General features: G+C 44.6%; 1 protein-coding gene across 3 annotated transcripts in view; it reads left to right on the top strand.

Moving 5' to 3' along the window:
• The window catches only part of shisal1a (shisa like 1a), a 50,856-nt gene that overhangs the window by 6,621 nt on the left and 25,159 nt on the right, over window positions 1-19,076 (top strand). For all 3 annotated transcript variants that reach the window (XM_055191136.2, XM_055191134.2, XM_055191135.2), the window contains exon 2: window positions 16,140-16,328. In XM_055191136.2, the coding sequence (XP_055047111.1) occupies window positions 16,262-16,328 (67 nt within the window). In that variant the 5' untranslated portion in view covers window positions 16,140-16,261. The remainder of the gene's footprint in view (window positions 1-16,139; window positions 16,329-19,076) is intronic.

Here is a 19,076-nt window from a genome sequence, read left to right as displayed (position 1 = left end):
GGCGGTGTGTGTTGTACACATTTGTGAGGCTGCTTCTCTCAGCGCTGTCTTGCAGTGTTGCCCGGTCTTTTTTGTATTGTATACCTTTTATACGTTTCTGGCTTGCGCGCGCATGCGTCCGCGCACCTTTCAAAGTATACTCACTGTGGCTACGCGCGGATGGCCGTGTTCGACACGCACGCAAAACAAATGATTTCTTATTCAAATTATTACGGTACATTCACACGGGGCGAAAGCGTTACCCCGGATTTCCACTGACTGCGGAACGGCTGCGGATCCGCTGCGGAACGGCGGCGGAGTCAATCGGTTTCCATTCAAGTCAATGTGTGTATTTCCACTGACTGCGTTCCGAATCCGTCACAGCTCCGGCCATCCGCAGCCTTCAGGAACAAATACGCAAAGCTTCTATTTTTGACGGATGCCGGACAGCTCCCCAGGGCGGAGCCATGACTATATCGCGTGATCATACCTGAATCGCGAGATCTCGTGTTGTGATCTGGGCTGGTCCAGCAAAACGTCATAATTTAACGTCATAATGGGCGGAGACAGAACTAGATATTGCGCGATCATAACGTTAATTTGCGAGACCTCGTCACTTCAACACGCAGCCGCTCTGCAACAAATACGGAACCGGTGTGTATTAGCGGACGGCGGAGTGTGGAGCCGTAACGCAGCGGAGCCGATCCGCAGCCAGCCCCGCAGTCGGCGGAAATCCGGGGTTAGCGCTTGACGGAAGGCTTCTCTGAAGCGTGGCCAACGGCCAATCACAGTGGCCACAACACATGCTCTGGTCTTCCATAAACGTAATTGGCTGGCTCTGCCTAGGTTATTTGCATAAGATGATTTGATTGGCTGACGCACACGTTGCTGCTTGAAAAGTTGAGAAATGTTCAACTTCTGCTGCAAGCAACGGCACTGACGTGGTGCCGACGGATCCACAATTCAGTTCGGCAACGCCTGACATCACTCATTTAAAGTGATAGATGATCTCTACCAGGCCATCAGGGCTGCTGATGAAAATTAGGTGATGAAAATGCTTCACAGCTTTCTGTTCTTGGAAGAAGTGAAAATAAAATAAGAAAAACGATAGTGTTTGTGCCAATGTTGTTTATTGCCTTTTGTAGTGGAGTGTCCTGTCTCAATATTTTCTCGCATTTTTGGCCCCACACGGACGTTGTGCGTGGGCGACCGTGGACCTTCCTAATGCCAAAATTACGTTATGCAGACGGCGCTCGTACGCGGACATCCCTAGTATACCTTCGGCTTTAACCGTTTATAGCTTTTGGTCCGTGAAGCGATTACGTTTTTGGTGTTATTAAAGTGACAAGCTAGTGGTCCCAATATTTTGATCGTTGAGGTAAAGCATTTGGATTTATTTTGGTTTGTTATTGGATTTTTTTTTGTGCAAGACCTGGCAACACTAGTCAGAAATTTTTGCATACAGAAGACTTTAAGGTTTTTTTTCAGAAGAGAGACGTGTCATATTGATGCACGTTTAAATACTTTATTAATAATGTACACACCATGCAGAGTTTCTGTAAACGCGCTTGTCACTGAATTAATTTGGTTGTAAAATGCGACTGTCATTCCCGTAAATTACTGAAGTGTGTGTGTATAGAACAGGAATACGCACTAAAAGGTGCTTATGTGACAACCGAATTTAAATGAACTGTGTACCAGGCCTATTACACCTTGCTTTTGTTTCAAACAGTAAAATGTAATGATTGTAGTCGATCATACCGAATGCAGTTTTCCCCTCTGGCTCATTGTGAAGTGAAGGTGATGTAACTTTACACTCACGGGCATTTTAGATGTTTAAGGACAATAAGCAGTAAAGCGTGTAATGAATTCACCTTTCTCAATCACTCTCACATTACCAGGGAAAAACGTCACAGAGGAGACATAAACAGTTCTTTAGTGAGACGACAACAAAGAGAGCGCAGGAGAGAGAATTAAGCAGAAATGGACCGAGAAAGAGAGTATATAAAAGCTATTTGTGGCTGTTGATCTCTTATTTAAACAGGCAGTTAATGCAGTCACTTCTTATAAATGGAAAACAGAGAATAAATAACATTACCAATTTCTAAAAGAGGTCATTTACAGTACAAGCAGACACATACAGGGCAGAGATGTGGCTAGAGTCTATGTGGGGGCTTTAGTCCCCAATTTTTCACATCAGCCTCTTTAAATGTGGAAATAAAAATGTGGTTAAGCTGTCAGACCTCTTAAAAATCTGCATGAAAGTAACACCAAATCTTTAAGCAAAAATCGTGACATTTTGGACAAAAGTAGATGCATGAATATGTACTCAAGAAAATTCACATTCACTGACTCTCTGTCTGATTTATGATAGAGTTAGTTTCTATGGAGGAGAATAAGTTTTAAATTGTCTGGCTATGCAGAAGCACGACAAAAGACCAATAACCGAGGGACATTATTGAAATTCAGAGATACTTTGCATTTGGCCCTGCAGTGGTTTTGAATTTGAATGGTGTTCTTGGGTAGTGAGCGTTCGGGCTCTTTGTAAGGGGTCCGTCTTTTTTCCGTGCCAGCTCAAACTTGTGAACACGTTTTATACACTTGTGGGAATATCAGTCAGATTTAACGAGCAACATGATCCAAAATTGTGATACAGTGAACACACAGCCTGGCACTAAAGGTCTTCTCGGATCCAAAGAAATGTACCCCACCCAAAACGACCCGAATCACTTTTCACCTAAACCTGATGTGCATATTTTTTTTAAGAAAGACCCGACCTGAGAAAAACCCAACAAAATTAGACTTGAGTACGACACAACCCATGGTGCTTTTTTAACCCGACTGGACCCGAATGTAAACGGCACCAACCTGTGCAGTATGCAGCCCGCATGCACCAGTCAGACCCTGGTGGCCTCGCAATCAATTTGGCCGACTGATCTACTTTCATTTGTTATCTGATGACGGTAACCACTACAGTGTGCACTTAAAATTGAGTGATATGTCTTGCTCAACGAAAATTAACCTACCGCCAGCCACATGATGTCGCAAGCACTCTTGGCAAACAGGGTGGGGGTTTGGAAAAGGACTCGATGTACACATGTGAGATAGTTCGTGTCTTTTCTGATCTGTTCGGCAAAAACACATTCATTTTAAATTACAATTTCGGTTCGGACCTCGGGTTTTGGATATAAGTGGACATGTTAATACCTCTACCTAGCACATTCCTTTCCTATGCTTACTAAATTTTTGTCCAGTATATGTGTGGGACAGCTTCCATACCCAATGGTTCAAGTTTTGGCTGGTAGATCACACATCCACACCATTCTGCAGGCAAAAAGCTTATTTCTTCACTGACAGCTATTCAAAAGTTGCTTTGCAATCTGGCACATATGTTACATATAAATACGTATTTTGTATTATAATAGATGTTTCTTTATAAATGACTCTTTCGACAGATTAAGATGGTTGCTAGGAAAGGGCTTGAGACAGCTATATTTGGTAACATGAGAGATGTCATGAGGTAATTTTCATCCATGGTAATTATTCACAGGCTGTTACTGGATTAGTATTTGCATATCTGCATCAAAAAAAAAAAAATAATACTTGTACCCATGAGTAAGATGGCATACAGGTTGCCTTCCGGGGGTCATGTGCCTGCTGAGCACCTGTCATTGAGATTAATGGGAATGCTAGTGGATAGCTCTCTCCAGGTATTATAAACCTCGTTAGCTCTACCTAATTCTGTCAAAAAAAATCCCTTGTAACTGTAAGGGACTTGTTCATATAACAGTTCTAAGTCTCAGAGGATGATGTTTCATCCTGTGAACACCCATTGTTTTTTCTAAAATGAAATTAGTGTACAAAGCTTTCTGTGATAAATAATTCACCAACAATTAGCGAGTAGCTACTTTGCTGTTCAATAGAAGGAGAATAAAGGTATGCAGATGAGTGGCGAGCATATGAATATAAATATTAATTGATCTTGGGAGATAAGCGATGACTCGAGCAGAATTTGCTGAAATCTGTTGCTCAAAGGCAACTCGAGCGCCTTCCGTTCTCCCTTCCCCAAATCTCACACACGCACCTGCACTCGCACAGATACACACTCATCTAGAGGGGACAGTGTAGCTTTGAGAGAAGACAACTCTTCACACGTTTCCTTCTGTGAAGAAATATGTGATGTACTGCCAGGAGTGGCACAAATGTCTGTGAATCAGAGCCATATGCAACACGCTTCTGTTACACTGATCCACACTTGGTGGAACCGTTTCAAAATTTTTCTCTCTGTCCTTATTTTTCAACTGTTAACAGTGGCAGCTGTCTAGTAGTCTATCTTTATTTACATTTTTGAACTGTATGCATAAATATATTTTCTGGACCTTAGCTGAACAGAAATTGCCCACAGAGCAAACTGCAAAATAATATAAGCTGCTTGTCCAAGATGCTTTCCATATAAAACTGATGTTTTTCACACCATTGGTTCAAGATGGGTGAAGGGTGCGTATGTGGCAGTGATGTAGTCGAGAGACCACTTTAACCGAGACCAAGTCAAGACCAAGACCAGAGGGTGTCGAGACCAAAACTTTGAAGGGCAGATACCAAAACAAAACTGAGACCAAAGACAGTCCAGACCAAGTCAAGACCAAGACCAGAGGGTGTCGAGACCAAAATTTTAAAGGGCAGAGACCGAGACAAAACTGAGACCAAAGACAGTCGAGAACAAGACAAGACCAACACCAGAGTGTGTCGAGTCCAAGACAAGACCAAGACTTTAAGGGGCTGAGACCAAAGACAGTTGAGAATGAAACAAGACCAAAACCAGAATGTGTCGAGACCAAGACAAGACCAAGACTTTGATAGGCCGAGACAAAAAAGACAGTCGAGAACGAGACAAGCCCAAAACCAGAGTGTGTCGAGACCATGACTAGACCAAGACATTGAGGGGCCAAGACCAGACAGTCGAGAACAAGACAAGACCAAAACCAGAGTGTTTCGAGACCAAGGCAAGACCAAGACTTTGAGGGACTGAGACCAAAGGCAGTCGAGACCAAGACAAGACCAAAACAAGAGTGTGTCGAGACCAAGACCAAAGACAGTCGAGAACAAGACAAGACCAAAACCAGAGTGTGTCGAGACCAAGGCAAGACCAAGACTTTGAGGGACTGAGACCAAAGACAGTTGAGACCAAGACAAGACCAAAACAAGAGTGTGTCGAGACCAAAACCAAAGACAGTCGAGAACAAGACAAGACCAAAACCAGAGTTTGTCGAGACCAAGAAAGACCAAGACTTTGAGGGGCCGAGACCAAAGACAGTCAAGACCGAGACAAGACCAAAACCAGAGTGTGTAGAGACCAAGACAAGACCAAGTTTTTGAGAGGCCGAGACCAAGACTGAGACCAAAGACAGTTGAGGTCGAGACAAAACCAAGACCATAAAAAATGGATGGAATTCCATCTAGAACAAATTTCTTTTTGGACTATTTCCCATTCATCTCTTACCGGCACAACAGTAACAAAAGAAATCCAACAAGAAATAAGTCAATGATTGTTTTTAATTCTGAAATTTTTTTAACCAATTACATCAATTATGTTAGAACATAGATCAGACAATGCATCAGCAATTTAGTGTAATTACGGTCAGTTAACCAGTCTTAAAATAAAATCACAAGACCACGAAATCTGAGACCAAAGATAAGACTGTTCTCGAGTACTACACAACTAGTGTGTAGCACTGTGTGTGCAAAGTTATAGGTATTAAAAGCTGTTCGATTGTAAAATACCAACTTACAAAAAAGTACAAAAAGATACCATGGTAAAATCATGACCAGTTATTAGCATGTTTTTGGACATGTAGCACCATGATAATTTGTACAGTAGTTATTAAGTAGCATGGTTAACTGAAAACCCCGCCTCTAACCCCAACATCATAGGGGCAAAAAGCAAATCATACAAATACGTATGACTGTCGTTGGATAAAGTAATACGAAATTAGCCACCTTGTAAAATACGTACACATTTTCGTGAGATTGTGTTGCATTGTACCATTTTACCACCACCAAAGTACTGTATGTAGTACATTATGTATGGTTTGTGTTAGTGAATGTGTAGATGCTGATTTCTGTGGTTTCGTGTTTGTGAAAAGTTTGGTGTTCATGTTAATGTCGATTGCACTTTCTCTGAGTTTCCACGGTAACATTAAATCTGTGTGCATGTGCGTAGGACAATGTTGTTCACCATATTTGTTTTTAGCTTTTAGCATATAAAAATGCTACGTTAGTTTACAACTAAGTCACACAGCATATGTTCGGTGTTGATTATATTCTTAGACTATTAAAATAACAAACAATAAACAAAGAGATGCTTTCTTCATACAATTTGTTTACATATGGCAAATGCTTTCAGCCAAAGCAACTAACGATTCGAACCCAAAACTTTTGCGCTGCTATTGTAATGCTCTACCAGATGAGCTACAGTATAGAAAAACTTTAGGGTAATTAGCAAATATATATGACATAATTCAGATTTGGATATGGGGAACTAAAGGCTTTTTTGAAGATTCTATACATTTGTGACAGCGATATGAACCTAAATTGTGAAGAAAAATGCAATTACCATAGTGCCTAAATGTTTAGATTTTTCCAAAATGTCCACAAAATTGTTGCAAGTGCCTGGCTTCCGGTATTGTGGAATACAATTTCCTTCATATTATGTTTGCAAGCTATGGCTATTATTGTAATCAGAGTTTACCTTACCAATATGAATCTGTATAATATGCATGGACAAGTTACTGGTGTTTGTCTAGTTGGCCTCTGGTGTGTACTGTTCCTGTAGCACCACTGATCCAACTAGCAATGCCAAGAAATGGGTTTGACTCCCATAAAACACAAAAACAAACATACTTTGAATGCACTTGGATAAAAGCCACTGCCAAAAGCGGTAATATAAAATGTGTTTTGTGTATGTGCGGTGTGTTTTCCTTTATGCTGGCAAGAGGGAATGTTTGTGACTGCCAACAGTCATTCAGAGGGCTGCGAGGGTGAGGGAAGCGGATTGGCATGGTGACGTGTTATGACAGACGGCCAGCTCGGAGCCATCAGCCTGTTGGAGTAGTTGTAAACCAAACACAGACCTGCTGACTGCTGCGTAAACACAAAGATAGATAAGATAGATTGTGTAAATACATAGATGGAGAGAGAAGGAGAGAGGAGCTTGGCATAGTGGTTAGAGAGTCGGGCTTGTAACCCTCTAACGGTCTAACGGCCAGCAGGTTGCAACTGAGGTGGCCTTGAGCAAGGCACCTGTCGCCCATTGCTCCCCAGGCTGTAGTGATAGCTGCTCAATGCTCCGGGTGTGTGTGAATTGCGGGAGTTGAAATTGAATGGTCTATTATTACCTTATTTGAAAGGGTCATGAATAATAATATTGAGCCCGGCTCTGATTGGCTCGGCCCCTTCAATAGCTCTGATTGTGTGTAAACAGACTTTAAGTTTGAGCCTGTATCAGGCGAAAATACAGAATTTGAGGAAAAAATCAAATGTTTGGAGATTGTTAATGGACATTTCTGAGTGGTCATTTTTTTCAGTATGGACCTGCAGAACGTAAATATAATGTCAATAGCAGAACTTCTGCCTAAGATTCAAGATTCAAGATTCAATAAATTTATTGCCATGTCAACAACAGAGTTGATAGGAATTTGTCTTGGTACCACACCCTCAGACATAAATAGCATCTTCACATCATATTAACAAATGTAAACATTGAATAACAGACAAACACTATACATCAACAACAACAGTACCCAGCAGACAGTAGACAATGAGACCAGACCTGCAAACATTAGAAAGTACCATGCCCTTTGAGAGATAAGTGCAACTTGTGTACAGGTGGAAAAAGCGCTAGCATATAGCAATAACTAGCATATATTGCTAACCCAGCAGTCACAACTTTGTTTTTAGCATTGTAATTTAATGTGTAATTTAATGTTGGGGTGTGCATCTCGACTGTAACGTCACAGTTGGTGTTATGTTGAGATTGGGATGTTTACATAATGGTGCGTTTACACCAACCGCATTTCAGGCGTCAAAATCGCGTCTACCGCGCCTAGTATGCCGCTTGAACGGTTTGAATGCATTCGCGCATGTAGAGCGGAGTAGACGCGAGGAAAAAGCAAGCATTTGACGCGCGTCAGAGACAAAATCCGCTTCTTGTGGGAGGGGCAAGTGATATGGGGTTGTCTGTTTGCAAGATGGCTGATGTTGATTGTGCATTTATCAAGAGAGTTATCGGTTTGTATTTGGTAACCTTACTATAGGGGAAAATAAACGGCGCGGGTCGATAAACGGCGCGGGTCGATAAACGTCACGTGACTCAAAAGTGAAATGTGTATTACAACTTACCAGGTTGCCCAATGTCCTCACTGACACTCTTTCAAGCAAGGTCCTTTTTATTCCTGTCTCTATAGGAATAAGAACTTGTCGTATAGCTCCGGGTGACTGCTTACGAACAATATCAAGCGTTCCTTCAGGTTGAATGAGTGACTCCGGGCGGGGCTGCCTCCACAGCAGCAAGCAGGCTTCTGACTGGTTAACGCGGCGCGAAATTTCCACCGAAGTTCAACATTTTCAACTCAAATTTTCAAACACAAAATGCACAAAAAGCACCATTCGCGCGTACCGTACACAATGCTCAATTCGCGCCTTTCGCGCGAGCTAGACCTCCAGACGTGCATCAAGGCGTCTTCACATTGACTAAACATTGAAATCACTCGCGCTTCACGCCTCTACCACGGTTGGTGTAAACGCAGCATAAGGAGGAAACAATTGCATTTGAGACTCATTACCATGTACAAAACTTGAATTATTCATCTATGCCTAAATAAATACAGTTTTACATTCTACGGCACCATTAAGGAATTTTTGCCACATAATGTCCAAATGATTTACAACATTTGGCAAAATATGCATTATATTTGCTCGGACTGACCACATTGAAGATGAAAAAACAGACAGGTGATGACAAATGAACTAAAAATGAGATTTATCAAATCTATGTTTTAATGTTTGTGATTTATCGCTTGACTGGACTGTGAAAAGTCAAATGCGCATTCGACATTTTACTCAAATAAATTAACATTGATTATCATAAATTAATGAATCATTTGATTTGATATTTCTAAATAAATCTACAGTCTATCAGTGATTTTTATTTCCAAACATTTTTTGCCCTTGTGGCACAACTTAAAATAGCACTAATCAAGAGGTGAAAGGAAAATAGGAAAAGTGCAGTTGACGGAAATGATGTGATCTGGATCCGAACCTACACTCTCAGAAAAAAGAGGTATAAAAGTTGGGACAGTGCCGTACACATTACAAATCTGAACCTCTGAGGTACATTTATCATATGTATACATATCTTTACCTAAAACTTTTAAAGGGTACCATTGTAGTGACAGCTTGTGTACCTTTTTCTAGACTGCCATAATACTACTAAAAACAGATGGTCTTCGAACAGGCTTTGAGAGGACTTTGGACAATGAGATTTGATGAGTTGTGTGGAGGTTGAAGATATTTAATTATATTCCTCCATTAAAAAAGTGCTATTCATCAAAAACCTATGTGGAAAGACCAGCATGTGTGAAACCATCAATAAGGCATGATCGCATTTATTGTGATCATTTGCGATATGTTGCATTTATGTTGCATACTTTCATATTATGTGTATCTTTTATGGATGTTGTACATGAATTGCCTTCATCAATTTTCTTAGTTTTATTCTCTTAATCATCAATTTTTCAAAATCGACAGTGATGGTAACTATGTGTGGTATCGAGAGTTACGTATGTAACTACGGTTCTATGAATCCCGGATGACCGCCAGAGGCGGTGCTTAAGCACTGAATGATCCATCTCGCGCATGCGCAGGTCGAGTGTTTATACCAACAAAGTCACCCGTGACCCCTGATGCCTACGGAGAGTCTATAACTTCCGGTGACATCAGAGGATCTGTTCCTACAGAATCTTCTCGCGAGTACACGGGAATTCTGAGTGACAGAACGCTCTGGCGGTCATCCGGGATTCATAGAACCGTAGTTACATACGTAACTCTCGTTCTATTTCATCCCTACTGACCGCCAGAGGCGGTGCTTAAGCACTGGATGACACATACCAGAAAAGTCACGAGGAATTTAGCACGTACCTTATTGAGAGGACAGCGCAGAGTCTGGCAACAGGACCACCTCCAGTGGATGGGGGGTGGCGACATTCACCCGGTAGAACCTGGAGAAGGTACTCGGGGATGCCCATGATGCCGCCTCACAGATGCGCTCCAGGGGCACGCCGCGCAGGGCCGCCCATGAAGTTGAGACTGCCCTGGTAGAGTGGCACCTCACCCCGGATGGCAGGGGGTGACCACCTCGTTTATATGCCTGGGTGATTACATCCACCACCCAATGAGACAACCGCTGTTTGGAGAGAGCACAGCCCCTCCTAGGACCACCATAGCAGAGGAAGAGCTGGTCTGACTGCCTTATACTTGCAGTCGCGACAACGTAGGCCCTGAGAGCCCGTACGGGACACAGCAGCCGTAATCTGTCCTCCCCTTCTGGGGGAGTAAATTGTGCCAGGTGGATAGGCTGGTTAAAGTTGGTTGATGACAAAACCTTCGGAAGAAAAGCTGAATTCGGCCACAGGGTAACCCCCGAGCCATCGGAGTTCCACCTCAAACATGAGTCACTCACAGAGAGCGCATGAAGTTCCCCAACACGTTTCGCTGATGTGATAGCAAGGAGAAAGGCAGTCTTAATAGAGACCCACTTCAGCTCTGCCTGAGCCAGGGGTTCAAAGGGAGGTGAACATAGGGAATCGAGCACCAGGTGTAGATCCCAGGCTGGAGCGCGTTGTGCTCGTGGGGGGCGTAACCGCCATGCACCCTTCAGAAAAAGGGACACCAATCTGTGACACCCCACCGTGTCGTTGTCCACCCGAGCATGTCGAGAGGAAATGGCTGCCACATATACCCTCAAGGTAGCCGGGGACCGGCCGCCATCCAAGAGTGACTGGAGAAACTCTAGAATCTTTGGAACTGAACAGTGCACAGGGTCCACATTCCTGTCTGAACACCATGTTGTAAACAGCTGCCACCTCTTCTCATACTGCACCCAGGTCGTAGGTGCCCTTGCATTCAATATGGTATTGCAGACACCATCTGAACACTCAGTCAGCAGCGGGTCGGGCCCTGCAGCGACCAGACCCACAGCTGCAGGCGGTGAGGATCGGGATGCCAGATTTGGCCCCGTAACTGAGACAGGAGATCCCTCCTGTCTGGGAGGCGCCACGGTGAACCGTTGCAGAGACTGTACAACAGTGGAAACCATGTTCTTCCCGGCCAGAAGGGGGCTACCAACAGTAGCCTGTGACCGTGTTGGAGGACTCTCTGCAGTGTTGGAAGAATCAGAGGGATTGGTGGAAAAGCATAGAGGAGAACCTCTGGCCAATCGTGTGCGAGAGCATCCTGGCCCAGAGGGCTGCCCTTCTCCGTCCAGGAGAACCAAAGGGGGCAATGGGTCGATTCCTCTGAGGCAAAGAGATCCACCCCTGCCCTGCCGAAGATGTCCCAGATGCTGAGGACCACATCCGGATGAAGCCGCCACTCCCCCGGCGGAGGCCTGCAACGGGAGAGTAAGTCTGCCGCCTGATTCTGCTCCCCAGGCAAATACATCGCCCTCAGGCTGGCCAGGTGTGGCCCTGCCCACAGCAGGAGATCCTGGGATGCCTGCAGCAGTGGTGCAGACTTGGTGCCTCCTTGGTGGTTTATGTGAGACACAGTCGAGACATTGTCTGATCGCACAAGCACATGCCGGCCTCCCAGGAAGGGAAGGAAAACCTGCAATGCCTTGTGCACAGCCCGCAGTTCCAGGACATTGATGTGCTGTGAGCGCTCCTGCACAGACCACAGCCCCTGAGCTGTTCGATTCTGCCACACAGCACCCCATCCCGAGAGGGAAGCATCTGTTGTGAGGATTTCCCGACGAGATGCGATGGAACCCAAGGGCATGCCCTGCAGGAGAAATGACCTTACTCTCCATGGGGCCAGAGCAAGAAGGCAACGACGTGACACCTTGAGTTTCCTGTGCCGGTGCCACTTGACATCTAGGTGAAAGCTGTGCAACCACCTCTGGAGGGGACGCAGCGACAGCAGTCCTAGAGGAATCACGGTAGCGGCAGCTGTGAGTTTCCCTAGGAGGCGCAAAAACTCCACATAGCATAACTGCCTGCCCCCCCGAAACAGGAGGAGGCGGCGGAGGATGTCGTCCACCCGCTGTGGTGATGGGCGAGCCTTCATGGTGATTGCATCGAGAGTCATCCCGAGAAAAAGCGTGCCCTGCGATGGAACCAGGCAACTCTTTGTAAAATTCACCCGGAGGCCCAGGCGGGCCACATGAGAGAGAAGACACGACGTGTCCAGAGCCACCTGAAACTGGGATGGCGCACAGATGAGCCAGTCGTCCAGATATGGGAGAATCTTCATGCCCCGCGACTGCAAGTGCGAGAGGGCTGCCGTCACACACCTGGTGAACACCCGAGGGGAAAGGGAGAGACCGAATGGGAGCACTTGGAACTGGAAATGACGCCCTTGAAAGGCAAACCGCAGAAACTGCCGATGGTGTGGAGCTATAGGGATGTGGAAGTAGGCATCCTTCAGGTCTACTGACGTAAACCACTCTCCTTTGGCAATTGTACGTAGAACCTCTGCAGTGGTCAGCATGTGGAACCTCAGAACCTTCAGGAACCTGTTGAGACCCCTTAGGTCGAGGATAGGACGGAGTCCGCCATCTTTCTTTGCTACCAGAAAGTAAGTTGAGTAGAACCCCCCGGGGTGCAATAGGGGATCTACTGGCTCGATGGCGCCCTTGTCCAGGAGGGCGGACAACTCCTGGGTGAGGGCTTGGGCTTTTGCCGGGTCGCTTATGATGGTCATCTTGACCCGGCCATGGGCTGGGGGCCGGCGTCGGAACTGAAGTTTGTACCCGTGGGTTAAGGTTGAGAGCACCCATGGGTCCCTGATGGAAGCAGCCCAATAGCTGAGCTGCTGCTGGGAAAAACAGCCGACGGCCGACCCCCGGGCTTCAGCGCCGGGGTCCCCGGCCTCTAAAGGTTCCAGAGGCACGACGGGTTGGAAAGGACTGAGGTTGTCCTGAGGGCAGCCGGTCAGGCACCCGAAAGGTCGGGGCCTGCTGCTGAGCAGGCTGTGGACGTGGGCGCAGAGACCTTAGGTAGCCCCTAGGGTGAGCCTGTGGACGAGAGCTGCGCTGTGGGGCAGCTGGAGGACCTCTAGGCCTGCTAGGAGGCGGAACGCTTCTTTGAAGCCCGGACAGCTGCTGTCGAGTCCGTCCGGCTTGGACCGTGCGCTCAAGCGCTTCCAGAGCTGCGGAACCAAACAGCTCCCCTGGTTCCACCGGAACACTGCGGAGGGTTCTCCTACAGGCCTCAGTGAGAGGAGATTGTGCCAACCATACCTGGCGGCGAGCCTGCACAAGAGTAGACATCAACCGCCCCAATTCCCTAGACATTAATGCGAATGCCTGTAGTGAAGCATCGCTAAAATTGTGGACAGAGGCATCCAACTCAGTCTCCTGCAGGGAAGTTGACAAAGCGAGCATCAGGTGGGACATGGAGTTACCGATGCGTCCCATGCGGGCCGCTGCATCATAGGCCTTACAGAGCAGGTCATCTGTAACCCGGCACTGGGGACGAGGGCACCTAGCATCCGGCCTCAAAGCCTCATCAGGTGAGATGATAAGAGCCGCTATTGTCGGCTCAACTGCTGGCATGCGGTCCAATCCGAACTTCTGGGCGTCCTGCATGGCTGCCAGGGTCCGGCCATCGGACGTTGCATGAGAGAGGGCCCTAGAATCCCTCCAACATGCCTGCAACTCCCTCAAATACTCCTCCGATGGGGGCGCAGTAAAGCTGACGGAGGCTGGGACACGCCTGAAAAAAGCACTGGCCGGAGCCGGCTGAGTTTGCGGGACGTCCAACTGGAGACGAGCAAGAGCCATACGAATGATGGCTCCCATAGAGCAGTCCTCAACACCACCAGTAGAGCTATGGGTTGAAGAACGGGAGCAGGCCCCAGAAGGTTGGGAGGCTTCCATCTGTGGAAGTACCTCTGGCTCATATTCATTAAACTGGCCAGCTGACGCTGCCATGGAAAGCACATCGTCCTCCGACTCCAAGGAGGCTGCCGAGGGGACAAAATCATCTGGCGGCTCTGCTCCAGTACCGGACTGGAAAGCCAGGAAGAGGGACTTCATAGTATTGAGCTCCGCTGTTAGTTGGTCCACTTTAGAGGCAAGCCGGGGTCCCTTAGCCTTTTTTGCAGGAGTGGGGCCTGCAGCCTCAGCAGCCCGACGTTTAGACTGCCCAGACTGATCTGGAACCAGTCGCTGGGCTGGGGTCAAATGTCCAATCGACAAAGTAGAGCCCAACAGTTGCTCCACCTCAGCCAGTCTAGCTGCCCTCACTGCCCGAGGCATGATACCGCAGTTCATGCAGGGGTCGTCAGAAAGACCCTCCTTTAAATGTTCGAAGCCAAGACATGAGGGACATAAATCATGGCCATCCTCAAGCTGAATAGGAGCAATAAAGGCCGAGCAGGAGTGGTTGACAACCATGCTGGCAACTGAGAAAAAAGGTAGCCTCGGCGGAAACTCTGCCACCAATTATTCACAGGGGCACACCTATGCTGGGAGCGGGAGCGAAAACACTACCTTCACCAGCTAAGGGTAAACTATCCCAACGAAAAAAATAGACACAGAATGCAGTACAGATGCCGGGAGAGGGAGCGAAAGCACAACCTTCACCAACAAATGTAGCAAAAAAGAAAAAAGATTAGCTTCAGCGGGAACACTGCCACCAATCTAGTCACTGAGGTACAAATATGCTGGTAACGGGAGTGAAAGCACTGCCTTCACCAGCTTAGGGTAACGAGAAAATAAGACACTAAACGCAGTACCGGTGCCGGGAGCGAAAGCACAACCGTTACCGCAAACGTTGTGAAGCCAGTTAAGGGTAAGCGCTATTAACAAAAACCGGCACAACCGAGTTGGCACGAATACACAAAGCGCCGTTAAGCGCCGAAACGATTAACAAAAAACTGTCACAACCGAGTTGTTGCAAAATACACAAAGCGCAGTTAAGCGCCGAACGATTAACAAAAAGCTGGCACAACCGAGTTGGCACGAATACACAAGCGCAGTTAAGCGCCGAACTTTTAACAAAAACCGACACAACCGAGTTGGTACTAAATACAAAAAGCGCAGTTAAAGCGCAAAAAGACGTTTAACAAAATAAACCGGCACAACCGAGTTGGCACAAAGTAACTACACGAGCGCAGTTGAACAATCAACCAAAAAACTCGTCCGTGTTACAACAATAAATCGCAGATGAATCAATAATATAAAGGTAACTGTTAACGTTAGATTACAAATGTCGGGAGAGGGAGCGAAAACACAGCCGTCACCAACAAATGCACCAAACGAGCAGTTATATAAAAAGTTTGTAACTCACCTGTCGGTAGATTTCGTTGCGGCCTTTGGAGGGCGAGCAACTCGCTGCTCCGACAATAAAATGTCACAAGGCCACCAGCAACGAATGAAACACAATATCCTGTAGTCTTTTGCTAGCGCGGAAAAAACAACCTGCGAAGCGAGAAGATGAAAAGGAACAGATCCTCTGATGTCACCGGAAGTTATAGACTCTCCGTAGGCATCAGGGGTCACGGGTGACTTTGTTGGTATAAACACTCGACCTGCGCATGCGCGAGATGGATCATTCAGTGCTTAAGCACCGCCTCTGGCGGTCAGTAGGGATGAAATAGAACTGTATTTGTGGGTGATGCAGCAGATACAGTCAGTTCAATAAGTCACACTGGTAGGCGTTACTTTATAATAGAAAATATACAGTCTGTCTATTCCTCACAATCCTGTTTTAATTTGCATCATAAATTAGAATCAATTAGGCAGTTCCCAAAGGTGCATTACCAAATATATACAGACTACTCTTACTATACTGGATTTACTTTGGAAAAACTTTGATTCTTCAAATTCTGTATGCTGAGCATGCAAAGTTTACACTCATATATCTCTGTGTTCTTTCTTTCAGAGCTTGCAAGATAAAGATTATGACCACCAGGCAGTGAGCAATGAGTGCGTGTTGAACGATAAAGCCCCCTAGACACGCACACGCTCTCTCTCTCCCCACTGTGTCTTCATGAGGGCAGAGAGATGACCATGCACGGTCGCTGGTCTTTCAACACACTGGCCGTCATCTTTATATTGCTGTCCACTGCGGGTAAGCCCAGATCACGCACCTAAAAGATCTACACACCTAAAGCTACACTTGATACAGTAATTGGAGTGTGATTCAGATTCAAAATAATGATTTCAGGGACGTCACAGTAGACATAGAGCACGCAAATATTTTTCGGACGTTGCTGCAAATATGGGTGGGTAGTGCCATTGTCAACCTTTCTACACTGTAAAAAGTGAAAATTGGGTTTACTTAATAAAATTACTTCAAATGATAACACTTATATATTTAAGCTTTATCAACTTTTATCCAATTTTATACTTAAAGTGAAAAAATGTAAGTGAAAAAATTTGTAAACAAATTCAATTTTTTAGGTCTGACTAATTGAAGTACATTTTTAATCAAGAAAAAGGTCAATCTGTAGGCTACTTGTTTTCTTACTAGTCACATGTCTCCACATGATACGGATATGCAGCGAAATGCCAAATATCTTTGCACGAGCTTGCGGCTTACGGTCTGTTGCATTCCTATGCATATTAATGGAAGTCGGAAAGTGTAGTGTGACCGCCTTTTTTACTGTATTAGTGTATTATAGAGGGATTCAGCAGTAACAACATAAACAAGCGGCTGCCGTGGTCAACACGTAACTTCTGGTAAACTCTGCTAAGAATAAATAACAACAAAGTACTTTAAACGTTGTTTATTTATATAACAAGCTAAATAAACAACACATAGATTACCTAGGAACCAAAACATTTGTTATTTTCAACGACGCATTTGTTCAAAAGTTCAGTTTAGCAACTAGTCAGACTGTTAAAAAACGAAACCGGAAGTTCGGACCAGAAGTGTATTGCGTCACAGCACATGCGTCCAAGAACCGCCTATAATCACTATATGATCGAATAGCTATCGAATTTGTTAAAACTGTTCCATTTACATTCAGCCACATGTGTCTTGGCAAAACGGATATCAATCCGATCTTCTTCCCCCGCGGAAAATGCAAACACACTATTCATTACTCCAACTTAAAAAACTTAAGACGAAGCTTATGCAACAAAAGGCAGCACAGGGTATTTACACTTGGTCTTTTGACAATCCGATAGCTATCCGATCAAAGAAAATGCATGAAGTGACCAGGTGTAAAAAGGCTCAAAGTCTTTATAGAGTATAATATCTTTGTTAATCTGTCACATTAATCGCTAGTTAAAAAGGTAATTTGGTTAAATGTTAATAGAGACAGTATTCAATCATCTCCTGTACATCCAGAACAATCAGAGTTGTACATACAGCTGTCACATTCAAACAGACTATGACTACACCCATAAGCATTGCAAAAAGACTCCCATACAGCTTTAAGTTTTACAACACACACACAATTTGTCAGATGTGTGCCTTTAGAAGTGGTAATAACGCTGAATCACTGGAGTTTTAAGGATTTAACTTGGCAGAAGCTGATTCAGCTTTGACTTTCTTACGGTTTCGGGTGACTGGGCTTACACCAAGCACTGAAATGAGTCACTCCAAACTGAACAATCATCTAGTTGCTCTTTCTGCAGGGCAAAATATGTAGTGCGAAATGAAATTTGTAGTTAGATCACAAGTGTGTGAAGGGGAATAATACTAGTGTGGTCTTTTAGGACGTAACAGCTGTGGAATGATGTGTTACCCACCGTGAAACAAATGCAAATGCATTACTGTGCATTTTCCCTCATATATTTTTAAGATAGTAATAAATATGCATTGCAAGTTATTTATTATTAAAGCCTATATGATTAATAGATTATAAACTTACCTGTTCCTAGGCTTGCCATCCAGATATTTAAACTAAAAGATCCATTTACAACCATTTACATTCCAGCTGACTATTGGTTTAACGTTTCTTCCTAAAATTTTCTCTGCACAGTTCACTTTTTTGCTTGATCTGGCGCCTGTAAAGCACTCTGTATTTTTATTCTCTTTCCTTCTATTTTCTTGTTTTCTCTGTTTTGTAAAGCTGCTTTGGAACAATGTGTGTTGTAAAAAGTGCTATACATTTTTTTTTTTTAATTAAACACTGAAACCGACTACCAAAAATAGAAAACCATTTTCTTTACCATTTTCTTTCTATCTCTTCTGGGTATAATAGCAAATACACTATGAAACTGCAACTACATCTGTTCAGCAGGGACTCTTTGAACATTTAATCAAATTTTGGGGAAAATTGCCCTCAGATGCATTCAATACCTACAACCACATTTCATGTAAGACAAACAGGCAGAACATAACCCTCAAGTCTTATTCTGCCATTACATTAAAGGCTGGGGTGATGACAGATGTGTGTTTTGTATTGAGCTCTGGTTAAAATATGGAATAAGTATATGAGAAAAAAACAAATACAGAGACATTTAAGAAAATATTTATGGATTACAGCAAATTATTTTCATTTTTAATCTGTTTACTTGCTCTTGTAATATTTGGCCAAACAAACAAACTCAAACAAACCCATAATACTCAAGAAGATTAATTGTGTGCACTAATAGCATTTTTATTTGCACACTCTCTGGTTTGTTTTAGCGCCCAATTCACTAAATATGCAATGCAGGTTACGCCACAAAAAATGAAATAAGAAATAACACGCTTATTGCAATTTGCATGCTGTAATTCTTCTGCCACAATCACTCCTATCTGGTTTAGTCTGTAAAACATCTCTCCACCACTGCGATCCAGATATACGTGAACTGGGTTTTTAAAATGCAGAAAGTGTACTCGATATATACCATTATTCTGAATATGTGCCTGGCTATACGGCTA

Source organism: Misgurnus anguillicaudatus, chromosome 1, assembly GCF_027580225.2.
Source record: "Misgurnus anguillicaudatus chromosome 1, ASM2758022v2, whole genome shotgun sequence".
Classification (NCBI taxonomy): domain Eukaryota; kingdom Metazoa; phylum Chordata; class Actinopteri; order Cypriniformes; family Cobitidae; genus Misgurnus; species Misgurnus anguillicaudatus.
Note: the sequence above shows the minus strand (reverse complement) of the source record. Positions and strands in the feature narration are given on the sequence as shown.